This window comes from Heterodontus francisci, chromosome 7, assembly GCF_036365525.1.
Source record: "Heterodontus francisci isolate sHetFra1 chromosome 7, sHetFra1.hap1, whole genome shotgun sequence".
Classification (NCBI taxonomy): domain Eukaryota; kingdom Metazoa; phylum Chordata; class Chondrichthyes; order Heterodontiformes; family Heterodontidae; genus Heterodontus; species Heterodontus francisci.
In genome coordinates this window covers 41,743,698-41,760,197 of record NC_090377.1, presented here as the reverse complement: position 1 = coordinate 41,760,197, position 16,500 = coordinate 41,743,698, and the positions used below count along the sequence as shown (strand labels likewise).

Here is a 16,500-nt window from a genome sequence, read left to right as displayed (position 1 = left end):
GCATGTTTTTCATATGAGAGACAGTCAGAAGGTGGGATATCTGTAAGACAAATTGTAATCATCATTTTTTTCTCTCTAACTGAAATTGGTAATGACCCAGAACTTGCTATCAAGGAGGGTGGTAGAAGCGGAAATGATCAAAGATTTTTAAAGGAAATTGGATGGGCAGTTGTGGGAAATAAATTGGCATGGCTACAGGGATAGAGTGAGGGAATGAGACTGACTGGATTCTTCGACAAAGAGCTGGCATAGACTCGATGGGTCGAATGTCCTCCTTTAGTGCTGTGGACTCTTTGACTCTAAGACCGTTGTTTATTTTGGTTCCAGGAAATATATCTGTTCAACAATACACTCTTATAGATAGATTTGCATGTATATTACATGGCCTAAAGGTGCCCAAAGTGCTTGACAGCCAACAAAGTACTTTCAAAATGTAGTCACTGTTGTAATGTAGGAAATGCAGCAGCCAATCTTTCACACTGCAAGGCCTACAAAACAATTCAATGGATAAATGTAATACTGCTATTGTGAAATTTATATATTTTTGCATTTTTGTCCTTTAACTTTTTTTGCCTATTTTGTACATTATCAATTTCAGCTTGTTACAACAAGGTGAGGAAGGGGTCTAGGGCTCCACTTTCGGCATTTTCCTGGTCTGGCTGCATCACGCAGGCAAGAATGAGGCATATATAATTTTTTCATATGAACAGTGATTTTAAATTTGCTAGGAAAAACAGAAGGCTTATTAAAAGGGCGGCCAGACACTGAGCTGAAAAACATTTGCTTATGGAGACAAAAGGACCATTCTCTGACACATTCAACCCACAATGGATTTTGATCATCAGACATTGAAGGTATAAGGAAGAGCATTCCAGAGACTGCTAAGGTGATACAATCCACAGAAACCAGGACTGGTCACATGACTAATGGGCTGGTCCAGGTTTTTTTTGAACAAGCCAGAGTTTTTGAACAGAAAGACTGTTTGCTGCTGGAGTGAGAAGACCTCTCCTGTCTGCTCCCATCTTTTTCTCAAGCCTCTGGACCCACTGAGAATACATGAACTCCAAGAGAGAAAAGTCTCTTACATCGAACAAAGTTTAAGAAGAATACTGGGCTCCAACGAAAAGCAAGACCTACCTAAATCAAGGACTTTACAGTGAGCTCGAAGAACAGTAACCAAAACCATCTTCAGATATTGTCTCAAACTTTTCCACTTTATTTCTTCTGCTCTTTTCTGTCTCTATCTGCATGTGTGTATCGCAGATGCATGCTAGCGTGGGCACGTCGCGTATCCGTAGGCATTAACTGAATTAGAGTTTCAGTTGAATAAAGTTCAACCTTTTTTCTGTAAACCTAGGAAAACCTGTTTGGCTAGTTTCTTTGCCCTATAATTGGAGGTTGGTGAACAAGGATTCACTAAAGGGGAGCTAAAAAAAACGGTGTGTTTAAAATTAAATCCTGGTATGGTAAGACCAGGTGAAGGCTGAGAGGGAACCCCAGACCACTTGCTCATCGGGTCGTATCAGGCCGTAACAGGGTTTAACTTTTAAAACAGTGTTTTTAGTTTCACCTCAGTGAGTCCTTGCTCACTGCTCTCTAATTGTAATTGTAAAGGAATCAACCAGACAAATTTTCTCAGTTAAGCAAGAAAGGTGTAAGTTTATGAAACTTAATACTCTGACTTAGTTAAAACTACTAAGAATACATGACGCAACCACGCTAGCGTGCATAAGCAATAAACACATGCACAAATAGATACAGAGGAGGAGAAAGATTTAAAGGGGGAAGGTTTGAAGTAGTAGATGGAATTCAGTTACTGGTTTTAGGTTGGATGTAAAGTCTTTGAAGTTAAGTCTTGCAGTTGTCGTTGGGGCCAGTGCATACTTTCAAACTTGTTTTGCTGGCACTAGAAGGTTGGAGAGGTCTTCTGTCTTGAGGCTTATGTTACTTCCGTGGGTCCCTGGAACTTTGTGTGAGGGAGAGACAGACAGAGAGAGACGTTGCTTCTCTTTTGGTCTGCCTCAAAGTTTTTGTGAGCACAATTGAATCAATTCCCAGGTTGGCCAGCAGATTGGTCATGTGAGTAGCTCTTTGTTTAAAACGGCATCGCCTGCGAGATTTGTTTCTTCAAAGTTTACTAGACGCACTCATTGCGGGGTTGTGGGGGTGGAATGCTGGCTGTTACACAGACAATGACTCTCCAATGTCTTTTGATCATGACTATTGACAAAACCCATCTGGATAATTGAATCAGGGAGCACCCCCATTGTCTCTTCAGGCAACTGTCTCTCAGAATGCAAATATGCAGCCATGTTTCAAACAAGTTGGGCTGAATTTTAATCGTATGCCGTGCTCCTCAATGGCGCGCTTTCAACTCGGCGGCCTTCCGACACAGAAGGGCCACCAAGGAGCCCCCGCGATATTTCATGTGGGGGCTCATTAAATTAGTGGGGGCGGATCATCATGTCAATGATGTGGAGGGGGTGGCCGCCACATCCCAGCAACAGCGTCCGGCGCCACCGTGCATGTGCGGCACCATTTGTAAGGGGCTTACAATTAATTTTTAAAGGAAAATCATTAGTTATTTTTATTATATATAAAATTAGGTGATGGAGGCCCTTCCCCAGCCCCCCCATGGTCATTTCATTGCCCGAAATGACCAACAATTGATCTATCAAATATCCAAACTTCCCCCCCCCCCCGCCTGCCCCCCCAACCTTCAATCTTTTGCCCTTGAACCCCTTCCCACCATCCCCACATCCAATCGAAATTGTTTTCCTTGCTCCTCCACCCCTCCCACCCTGAAAATTTTATTCCTCCCCCTCCCCACTGGGTTCTTGTCTCAGAACTCCGTGCGGAGTTCCGAATGCGCGCAAAGGCCAAATGGAGGCCGTAAAATCGGTGTGTGACGGCAGGTATGTTAATTTGAATATCATTAATGTAAATTTGCATATGGAGATGAAGGGCGCGGCGGTGGGCGGTGGAGGGGGCCACACCGAGGTCCCCCCACTGCCGTTAATATGCGGTGGGCCCTTCTCGACGTTGCGGGTCGAGGCGGGCATCTCCCTGCAAAATTTAACCAGCCCCCACGCGGCGACCGGCGGCGTCGAGGGGCCAGTAAAATCCAACCCGTTATGTTCAGTGTCCAGTAACTGTTCAAAATTGTGTTCCATATGATGAAATTAATATTTCCTTTTGGCAGGGGTAGTTTCTGTCACAAGTTGGTGAGAAAAAAAGGATGGCTGCAATTTTTTCAAAAACCATTTTGAATGATTTGATTCAACAAATTGAGTGCCATATTTACATATTTATATACAGTTTGTCATTCTAAATGTCTACACATGGATTTCCATGATTAGTGTTTATATACAGACTTGCAATCTAAATGTTGACATAGACTCAAAATTGTGAGACAATGTCGGAAGTGTGCACTACATGAACAATTTTATATAGTCTTACAAATAGAATGAACAGTACCAATTACTTCCTATATTACTTTCCCCATCACACTTTCCGCACCACATTTATAAAACAGAACATTATCTGACTCACTGTAATCAATGCCATGAGAGGTCTGCTCCTATATATAGTAATCAGTTTTGATTTATGTCTCATCAGTTAATCACACATAAACCACACAGAACCACCACTGACAAAAAGAAACAAAGCTAACAAAAAAAATGAAGCCATGTCTTGAACATTGTTCATTTATAGAAAGCTAGCAAGTGTAGTTCAAAGTATAATGTAATGTTGGGATTTAAAACTGAGTTAGAGACCACATGAGCTCTGGGTTTAAAATGTTATCTGTAATCCATCCGTGTTTCATTATTCTTTATATGAAATATGCAATTGAATACAATGGCCATTCTGGTTAACTGGGGATGGGACTTCTGTTCTCAATTTAAGTCTCTGGCTACCACGTCATGCTGCAATTAAGTTTTCCTTACTTTAAACCATGCTGATTATAAATGTTCCCATTTACTTTGCATATTGGTCCTCGGCATTGCTTTCAAACTACACTGGTCAGATCTAGTTATGTGCTTTCAAAAGATGGTGAAAATATCCATCTTTGTAAATGGCTGAATTCCACTGTACGTCATGATAATGTGCAATATTATTTAAATTATCAATGGAAGCTCACTTTTAGGATATATTTTACTGTTTATATAAAATGTTAATGATCTGAAAGTAACTATTTTGATTGAAATAAAAAATATGGTGCCATTTATTATCAACTTGATCTCCTTGTGCTATACATAGTATGGCTATCTAAAAGGAAGGATCATAATCATCTCCACTTCCTAAATGTAGGTTTAATTTGTCTGATATTTTTCTTATTTTTTTCACAGCCCAGTTTGGTTTCTTATTGATGTTCTGACAGTCCTCTGATCCAAGAAGCACCATAGATTATTTCTAAGAATCATATTGCTGTTGGAGATCATTTGAAGACCCATCTTTGTAAAGGTGAAACATCAAAGGGAAGTCCCAATGGATCAATGATTAGATAATGTGCCGAAGAGAAGCTGAAGTAGGCCATTTTTGTACTGTAGATCACCAAAAAAATCGAAAGTTGGAAAAAACTGGCCATCCATACATCTTGGGTCAATTGCAGGTGATGAAAATCTACCAAGCACTTTGGGTAAGAATTACTTTATAATTCAAAGCTAATGTTGAAAAATATATTTTAAACAGTTTTGATATTTTCACAATTTAACAAAATGTACCTGACACATTTTGACATTCTTAATGTTTAATGCAGTCAAACCCCTGCTTCCATGGTAAATGCATTAATTCAGTTAGCAGTGACTTCTCACTATATAACATGTTGAACCTTGTTTCATTACTTAAAGATGTGGATATACTTTAATCTGTAATGGTTACTTTTATATATAGAGAAAAACACAGTCACTGATCTTCTGTTATATAAGATTTCCTTTGTTATGCATAACATAAATGTAAACCTATTTAAAAAGAATGCAGAGAAAATCTCCTCCTCCTATTGTGTCTACGACAAAATTTTCTAATGTTCATAATATTGGAACATATTAGTCCCTTTGTGCATATTTTGCTTTGATTTACTCCAAAAAGACCAAAAGTCAGATAAAGGCAGTTCTCAAACTTTCTTAACCTTTCCAACAGCTTTAAAGTGATTTCAGATTTAATTAGATTTTATCTGTTCAGTTAAATTTAAAGCTCAGGTGCCATTTATCCCAGTTCAAATACACATAGCATTATTGAATCTATGTTATAAATACCCTAACACTCAGAAATCTATACAATATATTAGTAATGTGTCTGCACAGACCTCCTGTGACCATATCACATGATAAATTCTTACATTTACATTTATAAGTGTCAGGTTGGCTCAATTGTAACTTGCACCTGAATCAAAAAGTTGTGGATTCCAACCATACTTGAGCACACCTGGGATAATACTTCAGTACATTATTGAGGTGCTGCATTGTTTGAGGTAAGATGTTTAGCTGAGGCCCCATCTCCCTATTCAAGTGTATATAAAAATTGGCATAACAAATTTTTGAAAAAAAGCAGGGAAGTTTCCCTGGTTACCATCTACCTTTCCACCAATGTTCCATCAAACAACTAACTGGCCATTCATCTCATTGTTGTTAGTGGGGCCTTTCTGTTGGCAAATTTCTTTTGCCTCCAAGACAGCAACAGGCCAAATATTGCTGTCAAAATAATGGCAAGGCTAATTACACTCACTCTTATTTGCGTGCAAATGCCAAAGCAACTTCACTTGAGGGCAGATGCACAAATAAATGTGGAAATCTACAAGTTGCTGGCGGAGATCTTTGGAGAGGGCACCATCTTGTTTCCATCTCTCACTTCCAGCAACTTGCAGGGCAAAATATCATGGAGATTAAACAGGTAAGGGCAAGTCCAACTAATAGTGGGTGATGCTCATTGGCCCACCAGAACAATTTTTCGGACAAAGGAATGGATTAACTGAAGCATTTAGAACATCCTGTGAACATGAAGGCACTATGTAAATGTATGTCTTTCTTTCACCTGGGGCACAAAAATATCTGATTGCTATGAGTAGTGATACCATAAACACATCATTTTATTACATTTACTCCCATAACAACCACAGCAACTCTCTTCCTCGTCTCAATACGAACTCTAAAATTTTTGGCAATGAGATAAACTAATTAGGAATAGAGAGTTGCTAATTAAACACCAGAGTTAAACTAACAATGTATGATTCAATTGGTAGTGAAACTGCCAGCTTATCATACCTTGTCATCTGAAATGGTTGCTGTGACTGAAATGATATCATTGGGCTGGATTTTAAGGACCCCTCGACATCAGGATCCATAGTGGAGGGGACGCTGAAGATGGCTCCAGATGAGGCCCACCACAGACCTCAACGCCGGCAGGGCCCGGCCCAATCCTCCTGGTGGCAGCGAGGCACCATGGCGGCCTCCCCACCGCTGGGCGACGGGACCACAATTTCAATATTCAAATCAATTAAATTAATTAATTTAAATATACTTGCATTGCCACTTGATGGCCCATCATGATTTTCAGCCTGGCGGCCGGCAGTCCCGCGCCTTCAGTTCCCCGCCCGGGGAAACGAGATGCAACACTGTTGGGGAGGAGGGGAAGAGGTAAGTTTATCAGTGCGGAGGGGCGGGGTCAAATGAACATCTTTGGTGTAGGGGATGATGGGAACGGTTGCAGTTTAAACTTTGTGCAGTTTGGGGGTAAAGGTCAGATGGTAAAGGTAAGTGTTTTGGGGGGAAGGGCAAATAATGAATTTTATTGTTATTGGAGTGGGTGGGAGAGGGGCAAAATAAATGTATTCAATTAATTTTATTCCATCAATATTTAAGTTGTTAGGATTGACAGCCCTTTAAACATGGCGTTAGGGCCTGCACACAGGCAGCTGATGCCATTGCTAGGGATGGACAGCCCGCATCCTCCTCATGATCATGGGCGGGGTGCAGGGAGGCCTGCCCAGACCGCACAGGCGGGCCACCATTTTTGAGGTGAAATCCAGCCCACTATGTCTTAAAATTAATCTACAATGTAGTGTTTTAAAAATATTTGTCTGTAACTTACCCCCAAAATTCTTAAAAGTCTGTGACAGTTAGGTAATATGGAAGCTCAAACCATTGTGTCCTTGGCCGGAATTTTTCGCTTGCCAGATGGGAACTGTCCACTGACCGAAAAGTCGATGGCGATCCTGCCTCCGCTGGGCCAGGGGATCCAGACCAGATTTTATCATCCCCAGGCCCTTAATTGGTCTTAGGCGGGACTTCCACCTCATTGATGCAGAAAGTCCTGCCTAAGGGAACTGCCAGCCAATCAGTAGGTCGGCAGCTCTTAGTCCCAGCAGCGCCACCCAGTGTGGGGGCCACTGCTGGGACTGCACCCTACTTCAAGATGAAGAGGAAGGATGGTCCCAGAAAAGAGGTGAGTTTTTGGGGCATCGCCGGGGGTAATTGATTGGGCCCCAGCAAGGCAAAGAGGGGTCAATTGGGGGGTCCGCGGGCCATGAACAGGAGGGCTCCCTCCAGGCCATCAGAAGGCTGCCTACTTCTATCAGGCAACTTTTCTCAGGCCTGGGCCACCCACCTGCCAATGGTAAAATCCCCGTGATGGTGCACAGAGGCTCTTAAGTGGCCGTTAATTAGCCTTTTAAGGGCATTGATTGGCTTGGGATGGGCAGGCTATTTCACGCCGCTGTCGTCCCATGTAAAATGGTGGCAGGAGCAGGTCGGGAAGAGCCCAGAGCCTCCCACTCCATTTTATGCCCCCCTCACCCACCTCCAGTCCGCTCTTTGGGGAGGGGGGGGGGGCGCAAAATTTCAGCCCTTGTCTTTCTCCCAGACAGTCATAAGTTTAAGTCCCAAAGCTGCTTGTCACTGAAAACGGGCAAGGGCAAATCACTTGTCACTGACCTGACTGCTTCAGATTGGATTAATGTTGTCAGTTCTCAGCCCAGATGTTAGAAGAAACATCTTATGGGAGCAAAATGTTGCATCTTGGGGAGAGGAAAGCTTGACATCAAACTCACTCTGCTTCAGTTGTTCTTTTCTTGTTGGTAATTTTATGAAGCAGCAACAATGGCATTCAGAAAGAAATTTATACTCCTGCATATTCTATTCTGCTAACTGGAGGACAATATGTTATAATCAGCCTGCAACAAGAGAATCTGTGACGAAGCAAGGTTCAGTATATGTTTTTCCAAGTCAATTTATTGTTTAAACAGTATAAGCACCATTGTTCCCAGGTTAGAGGCTAAATTTCTCCTACCTTACATCTCAGTTTATCAGCATCCTTCCTCTTGGAATATAAAGGAGTAAACTTGTAGACTCCCTGAACTCCAGTAACAATTTTCACTTGGTCAATCAATAGTCTTGTTTTGTGGTAAGTCATATTGCTTCAGGCTTTCCTTTTGCTGAGGTGAAATATTTTGTCATGAGGAATCGAATCTGCATTCAAGACAAAACCTGACTGATTTTATCTCTAATGTTACTGGTGCATTCAAAGGTCTCATGCTGTTAGAATTTTAACTTGTGTCATGAAAGTGCTTCTATTATTTTTAAATATTTTTTGAGGATTCGTGTGTTAGAATTGTGGAGATGGGTTCATTGGAGAACATAGACGTAGGACTTAGTTTTTTAAAAAAAGGTCGCCAGAAGGACACTCGAGATCTTGTTTGAAAGCAACATTTACTGGAAGTCACATGCCTTAAACTCAATAAAATACAGAAAACTTGGTGACTTGGAGGAGATGTCAGGAGGTTCTGACTTGCTGTTTGGTTTTGCTTTTGAGATATTGTTTTGGTTCACTTGGGGTGTGAACTGTGTTTGAAAGCACTTGGATATTAAGCAGCCAGGAGAGAAACACCCATTGTGCCTCCTTCCTCTTGTCTCTATGAAATGCTGCATTTCTCCTGAGGAGTTCCTGGGAAGCTTGCCAGATTAATTCTTGATGCTGCCTGAAATGAACTGCTCCAGAAAAGATCCCAGTGACCCATCTACATGTACTCGGATGCCAGACTGTATGCCATTTTGGGACACAACATATCTCATCTGTTTTCTTCAAGAATTAACAAGTATTTGGCCAAAGTATTTTTTTTTCTTTTTTTTTTTGTAAAAGAGCTCTGCAGAGAACATCTCTTTTTTCGGTTAACCGGTGCGTGCATGTACGTAATTATGAAGACTATTTCTGGTTTTGTATTTGTACATTTTTAAGGAACATTTTTGAAAAAGCAATACTATGTTTTATTCTGCAGCTTAACATCTTCTTGAGAGAAGTTAGTTAACATATTTTGTGTGTTGTAAGCGATGACATCTTATCCAAATATTAGATTGTTTATTTGAAGTTGCACTACAATTGATATAAATATGTCAAGGTGATGGATGAAGGAGAAATTGTTAGTCAGGAACAACAGCACCACCATAATGCTTTCAATATGTATCCCAAGTGCCTTATCAGAGGGTAATTATATTGGGAAATCAAACAAAGCTCAGGTTGTTGCCCAATTAAATAAAATATATTTTAAGATGTTATAATCAAATGCTGGCCTTACCAGCAATGCCCACATCCCATGAAAGAATAAAAAAAAATCAACTGTTGTCTGGCAGTTAAAGGAATCTATTGGTGAGAAATCACTACTGTCTCAGAGAAATAAATTATTTCTGTTGACCCTGCAGAGTCATCCTTACTAACATCTGGGGGCTTGTGCCAAAATTGGAAGAGCTGTCCCACAGACTAGTCAAGCAACAGTCTGACATAGTCATACTCACAGAATCATACCCTACAGACAACTTCACAGACACCACCATCACCATCCCTGTGTATGTGAGGTGGCAGCACAGTGGGATACAGGCAGGAGCGAGTTGCCCTGGGAGTCCTCAACATTGACTCTGGAACCCATGAAATCTCTAGCCCCAATTCTAGTTCCCAACTCCCCCCCACTTTGAAAATCCAACCCACAGGGTGAGACTGCTCCCTTGTTGAGAAAAAGGGAACCCATGCAGAAAATCTCTGAATTGTCTCCTTAATGACTTTAATTACCTTCCTGCTTCAGTCAAGGGAGTTCCCAACTTCTCCACCAACATGCCCCTGGGAAAGATGGAAGGAGGCAGGAACACATCGGGATACATGCCTGATGGACTTTTTCCTTCAATTTCAAGAGACTGTGAGCCTTGATGGCCCTGCCTCTGACTGCACCATCTCAACATGAGCTTCAGTAGACTGGGCTACCTAGCTGACAGACAACTGCAAGGACAGTGGTGTAGTGGCAGGGGAGGGAGCAGGAATGCTGGCAACTAGAGAGGGCCCTGTAGGTTCCTGCTCCCATCTGCTGGTCAACAGATCTCTGGGCAGCAGAGAGGCTATGCAAGCCCCTTTCAACCAAGAAGCCCAAAGCCACCATGGCAGCTGCCTGAGCTTCCATTGCAGCATGTTATCAGTCAGACCCCTGTCAGACACTTCATTATGTTGGTTGCTAGGTGAAATTGACTAGACTCTCCACGCTCAAGAGGGTGGGTTCCGGGCTCTTTGTCATGCCACAGATCAAGCTGGAGGTGGACTCCTCCATTCCCATAGCCATGAACCGTAAGCTTCCAGACATTGTCCTCTGCACCAAGCATTTTGTTTGTTGAACCCATCAGCCTTCTTCTGAAGCTTGACGCTGGGAGGTTCTCAACTGACTCCTCGACAGCAGAACTTGTACGCTAACTTGCCCTCCAGCAAGGTGGCACCTGAGGTGTCCTTCCACCTAGTGTGGCTGCTGCCCACTAGCACCCATTGTGTCCCTCTGTGAAGATCCATGGTCTTCCCGAGCCTCTAAATTACATGTGGTTTGGCGGTGTCTGAGCTGGTGCCTGCAACAGTGCTGGCAATTGATGCAGTGCCTCTTCCTTGCTGAGCCATCCTGATACATGCCATTGTCATACTTATAAATAGGCATGTCTTAGCCCCTATTTTCACTCATTTCCCATAATAACCCCCTATGACCGATGGTCTCTCTCTAAGCTGCATGAGCGCCCGGCCAAGCAAGAATCTGGAATGTACCACGTGATGCATAAACTGGCTGCATACGTCAAAGAAAAATTAGAGGGAACATTACCTATGACTTTACAAGGTTCAACAGATGATGTTGAAGACTTAGGTTTAAATGTACAAGGGATGCCTGTCTTTACTGGAGATTCCTCTCACTAATCATGGGTTCTGCTAGATATTAACTTTAGCTGAGGCACAATTCTTTGTGATTATGATTAGAAGAGTTGAAGATTGTACTGGTCTTGTCTTATCTCTTCAATAATAGCAAAGTTCCATTATAACTAAATTTCTGACAGACACATTCAAGCTTTCGCCTGCATTGTTCAGAATCCGTAGGTACTCAGTGGAAAGGTCCCTTTGCTGTAAGGTAAATTGGTGACAAAAAAGTGTACATGGTTGCAAGGAACAGGGCACTTGGAGCAGAATTCAACCTGATAGTAGGTAGAAGGCATCGTACTCCTCAAGGGACTTTGTCAGGAACATGCGGATATGAATTTGAGGCATCAGAGGGAGCACACAAACCTCCACACTACTCATCTACCTGACCCTTCAAGCACTAACTGTCCCTCATTTGGCAGAATCTGCAGATCATGCATTGAACTTATCAGCCATCTCAGGACCCATCGAACTGGAGTGGAAGCAAGTCATCCTCGATTCCAACTGCCAAAGAAGAGATAGGTACTACTGCAACAACACCCAAGAAGCCTTCCATCATTTGGGAGAGACCAGTTTGCTTCATCAGTGCTCCTGTATCTGGGCACAATATATACCTCCTGCATCACTAGTGCACTGTTACACTGCAGAAGCTTACCAAGCATAATTTGATAGCACCCTGCTCCCCTGTGATATCTACCACCTAGAAGGACAAGAGTAGCACTGTTCACCTCCAAATTGCACACCATCCTGCTTTGGAGATGCGTAACCAGGATATATGGCATCCAAATTGTGCACAGCAAGCTCCCACCAACAGCAACAAAATAAATGACCAGATAAATTTGTTGGTTGAGGGATGGGGCCTTGGTTTAACATCTCATCTGAAAGGCAACATTTCCTCTGAAGTACCAGCCTAGATTATGAGCTGAAATGTTTGGAGTAGTGCTAGAACCGACAATGTTCTGTCTTAGAGGTGTGATTGCTACCACTGAGCCAAGGCTGATCTGACTTAGTCAAATAACAAATTAGCAATAAATTTGGGTATTTCATCCTTTCTTGTTGTGGGGACAAAAATCATATACACTGATAATTGATAAATATCTTTTATTTAGGCACCAATTCATTCCTCACAATGATAAATGAAGCATTTGATATTCAAGCAGATAGATCAACATCTGCAAGAAAACTGTAGATTATGTTGCCCTTTCAGAGGCTGAACACCTTACATTGCATTCCCAGCATTTTATGTTTTAATTTCAGATTTGCAGTATTCACAATTTTCTTTTTATCCGATACATTCTAACACACTTGATACAATTGATTTAAGTAAGATTCATTTGCTCATCTTAGTTTTCCCTTAAAACACAAGGATGCATGGAACATGACAAGACCTTTTATTTCATCAAGTTCACTCTGTCAACAGACAAAGTACCCTATAATAACATTTACTTTGCTTTATAAATCTTACAAAGGAAAGTGTTACAATTTTTCTCCCTGGTCCCCAAAGGCTGTTGGGTAAGACTCTAAAATATGTATCGATCAGCACAACTCCTCTTTTCAATTCCAGTTGATTGTTTTCTGCAGATGACTTTTTCATCTAGTAACACAGGAGTCATTGCAAAGAGGTATGTGATCATTCCTCTGTATACTATACATTTAATCTTTAATCCCATTCTGAGCCAAATGTCGTCTGCTCCTATTTTTTTCCAAAGGAATTGATCGACACAGTATTAGCTTTTACTAGGTTTCGATCCCACTATTCATAAATGCAATGCTTCTAATTCTCAGTGAGGCACGTTCATTTTGTATGTGTATCCTCTATTTCTGGATTTACAACACAATTTAAATGACCGGCTTGCATTTACATTATTTATACCTTTCACTATAAAGTACAATTTCCCTACTCTTTCAACTTATTTACTCCCATACAACGAAGTTCAAATCTGCATCATGCATAAGAATTTAAAGCCCATATTCATGGTTCATTGCACTCTTCTGTTCCTTCTACACTATTCTTAAAAATAATTTTAAAAATGTGTCTTAATGAACTTGTAAATATATAAAAACAGAAAATCCTGGAAATGCACAGTAGAATATTAGCATCTGAAAAGAAAAATACAGAAACAATGCAGGTATATTCTTTGTTAAAACTGAAACTTTTCTCAGATATGGACAGAACTGTGTCTTTCCAGTGTTTTCTAATTTTGTCAAATTTCTAGTTTTAGTCCATATTTATGATTAATCTTCAACTGTTGCAAATAAGAATTGTTTTCTGCTTAGCTTTATTCTTTTAAATAATGTATATTGGTAATATTATGGAAGCAGTGCGTTAGACGAGTTACTGAACCTGACAGCATTAAGGAGCTGAACAAACATGCATTGGGATAACATGGGGTAATCGGCATAATGCCTTTGTAACTGGTTTAATTCCCTTGTGCTTGAAAATGGTGCCAACAATGATGCTATGGAGCAATGTTTTAAAAATCATATAGCAATGAATTAGTGTTCTTTTTAAAGAGTTTCTGATCAAACAGGTGAACACTGCCCATTTTTAGAGAGAATGATGCCACAGCTTTATTTGAATACAATGTAACATAAAGGATTGAGTATAGCAGAGTACTGTTGCTCAACTTGGCTCAGGAGCCGCCACACACACGTGGTGGATATCCACCTCCGAGAAAATCATGAGGATTATTGCTGCAACATTGAGACCAACACAGCTCGAGTGGCTTCCTGTGTCAGCACACATTGAACCTCCTGATATCTGCAGGGAAACATTCTCCTCAAAGATCACCACTGGCTGACAGCTAACAAAGCCCTCCCATTGATACAGGACCTCAAAAAACCTCCTGCCTGAAATCTCGTAGCCCCTACTGGAACACACTCTACACCCTATAAACCAATGACAGCCCCGCCTCGCGATGGCACACCTCCTGGTTGACTACTAACATCACCAACCGCAACCGAGTAACTGCCTGAGCAGTGAAGTCCCAGGTTTCAACCTCCCACAGAAATACTGGACAACCTTCAACCACTTGAGGAAGGCTAGGGAAGATGTGGCCACTTGCTTCACAAGTGGAACATGAGGACCAGCTCAAATTGTGACTGTGGCCATCCAAGTCAGACCATCACTCACATATTGAACACTTGCCTTGAGAGATCCATCCCTGGTTGCATCACAACCATTCACACTGCATCAAGTGAAACGGTTGAATGGATTTTTAACCCCGACATCGAAGTATAACTGCTTTCCCAGCCATACGAATATATATAAAAGGATTGGTTATCAGGTGCTATCTTGAATATTCAGTATGACCACAACCGAGTGAAAAGCAGCTAAGAAGGATTTGGAAGGGGACGATACTACTTTTTTTTGAGGTGTCATTCACTATGAACTGAATGCCCTGGTGTATAGAGACTTGATGTTATGCATCATTTTATGGTGGTTAGTTCTTTTATACCAACCATGATGTATGACTCAGCAGTCCTTTTGGCTTCAACCAACTTTGTTTTTCCTTTTTTATTCATACTTTCTTTTATTCATGTTTTTACTACACTGGTTCGAGTATAGCGAGAGTATTGTATTTAGTTCTGGCCATCAAGACCCAAGACCAAGATTCAAGCCTTAGAGAAGAGTCACGAGAGTGATCCCTCATGATGGAGGACTGATGTATGGGGAAACATTGAAGAAGTTTGGGCTTTTTATCCATGGAAGTAGGTGGCTGACATGTAACCTCCTGGAGCTATACAAAATAGTAAGTGGTATGGAAAAAGCAGATCTAGAAAATGAGACATGGAATTCTTCAAACTGCGAATAGAATATGGAAGTGCAAGTTTTACACTGAACAATGGACTTTGGCTTAGTAGAAATACAGGAATTGCTAGAGGAAAGAAGACCTAGTCTCCTACCATCTTGGTACAAAAGTCATTGCATGATACAATGATAAAGGGGTTGTTGACTAATCATAGCAATCAATCATTACTACAGACCCAGACATGACTCCCTAGTGGTGGAGAGTTTTGGGAACCATAGATTCAAAATTACCTGCTGCTCCCATGCATGTGACAGTTACCACACATCTTATTTCAGATTATAAATATATTGTATCAAAAACATTATTTTCTGAAAGAGATATCTAATTTATGTTTAAATAAGTCAATAGTAACTGCTTCTACTGTCTTCCCTAGGGAGCCTGTTCCATAGTTTGACCACCTGCTCACTGGAATAGTGTTTCTGGAGATAGGTTTTGCACTTTACCCCATTCAAGCCCCAGGCTGTGTCTTCTGTTTTTTATTTTCTGGACAAGGTGAAATAACTTGTCATGGTCCATATGATCTGATCCCTTTTAGAACTCTAAAAAAACAAATCATATCACCTTTATCTTTCCCAGCAGGAACATGCCCAATTTACAAAATCATTCCTCCCAATGCAATTCCTCCATTGGTTTGATCATTCTGGTTGCTCTCTTCTGTATCTGGGTGGCAGAGTAAAGGCAAGAAATCTGGAATTCGTTTGAGAAATGACTGGAGCTTCTAAGATTGGATAAGCTGTGATGTGGTCTTCATCTGTATTTATCTCATGGTCTTTTAATGACTTCTCTTCAAGACTTTTTTTTGAAAAATAAAAATTACTACTTATTAATGCATTGGAAAGCCAAGTTAAAAGGTGGCCATGTGGGAATCATTAAGTTTGTTGTTTTGTCTCCAGAAACTGAAGCATTAAGACAAAATTCTCTGGACTATGAGCCTAAGAGATGAGTTTGGTCTGGTGGGATGGATGTGGCAGAGTTTGAGAAAATCCGTGATGCTTTGGATCTTCATTTTTCTACAAACGCAAGCAAATCTTGAAGCACCTAAAGAAAAACAGTACATCTGGAGAACAGGTAAAACTACAAAATAACCAAAATATAGAGCCCATTGCACACCTTTATTTGTAATGGTTATATCTTAACTTCACTGTGACTAATTTGTTGATATATATGCACTTTAAAGGTCTTATGGCTCCTGCAAGCCATTTCTGTCATACAATGTTACATTAGACTGAAATAGCCTAAACTGTTTCTAATTATAACATTTTTTCAACATCACACTTAGTGGTACATTTGTTAATGCAATTTTTTCCATATTATCAAAGCAAGCATTGAATATTTCTTTGAAAAAGGCCTTGATAGTCATAAGTCAAGCTTTTATCACTTGTAATGAGTTTATATTAACCAAAAAATTGTTAGCTGTTGCATATGCTAATTTCTACAATAGTGGATGACTACCAACATACTATTCGCAAGCTGAGTATTCTAAACATCT

At 40.9% G+C, this 16,500-nt stretch overlaps 1 protein-coding gene across 6 annotated transcripts in view; it reads left to right on the top strand.

Moving 5' to 3' along the window:
- thsd7ba (thrombospondin, type I, domain containing 7Ba) overlaps positions 1 to 16,500 on the top strand; it is a 953,049-nt gene that overhangs the window by 68,767 nt on the left and 867,782 nt on the right. For all 6 annotated transcript variants that reach the window (XM_068035032.1, XM_068035036.1, XM_068035034.1 and 3 more), the window contains exons 2-3: positions 4,350 to 4,639; positions 15,905 to 16,079. In XM_068035032.1, coding sequence (XP_067891133.1) covers positions 15,938 to 16,079 — 142 coding nt within the window. In that variant the 5' untranslated portion in view covers positions 4,350 to 4,639; positions 15,905 to 15,937. The remainder of the gene's footprint in view (positions 1 to 4,349; positions 4,640 to 15,904; positions 16,080 to 16,500) is intronic.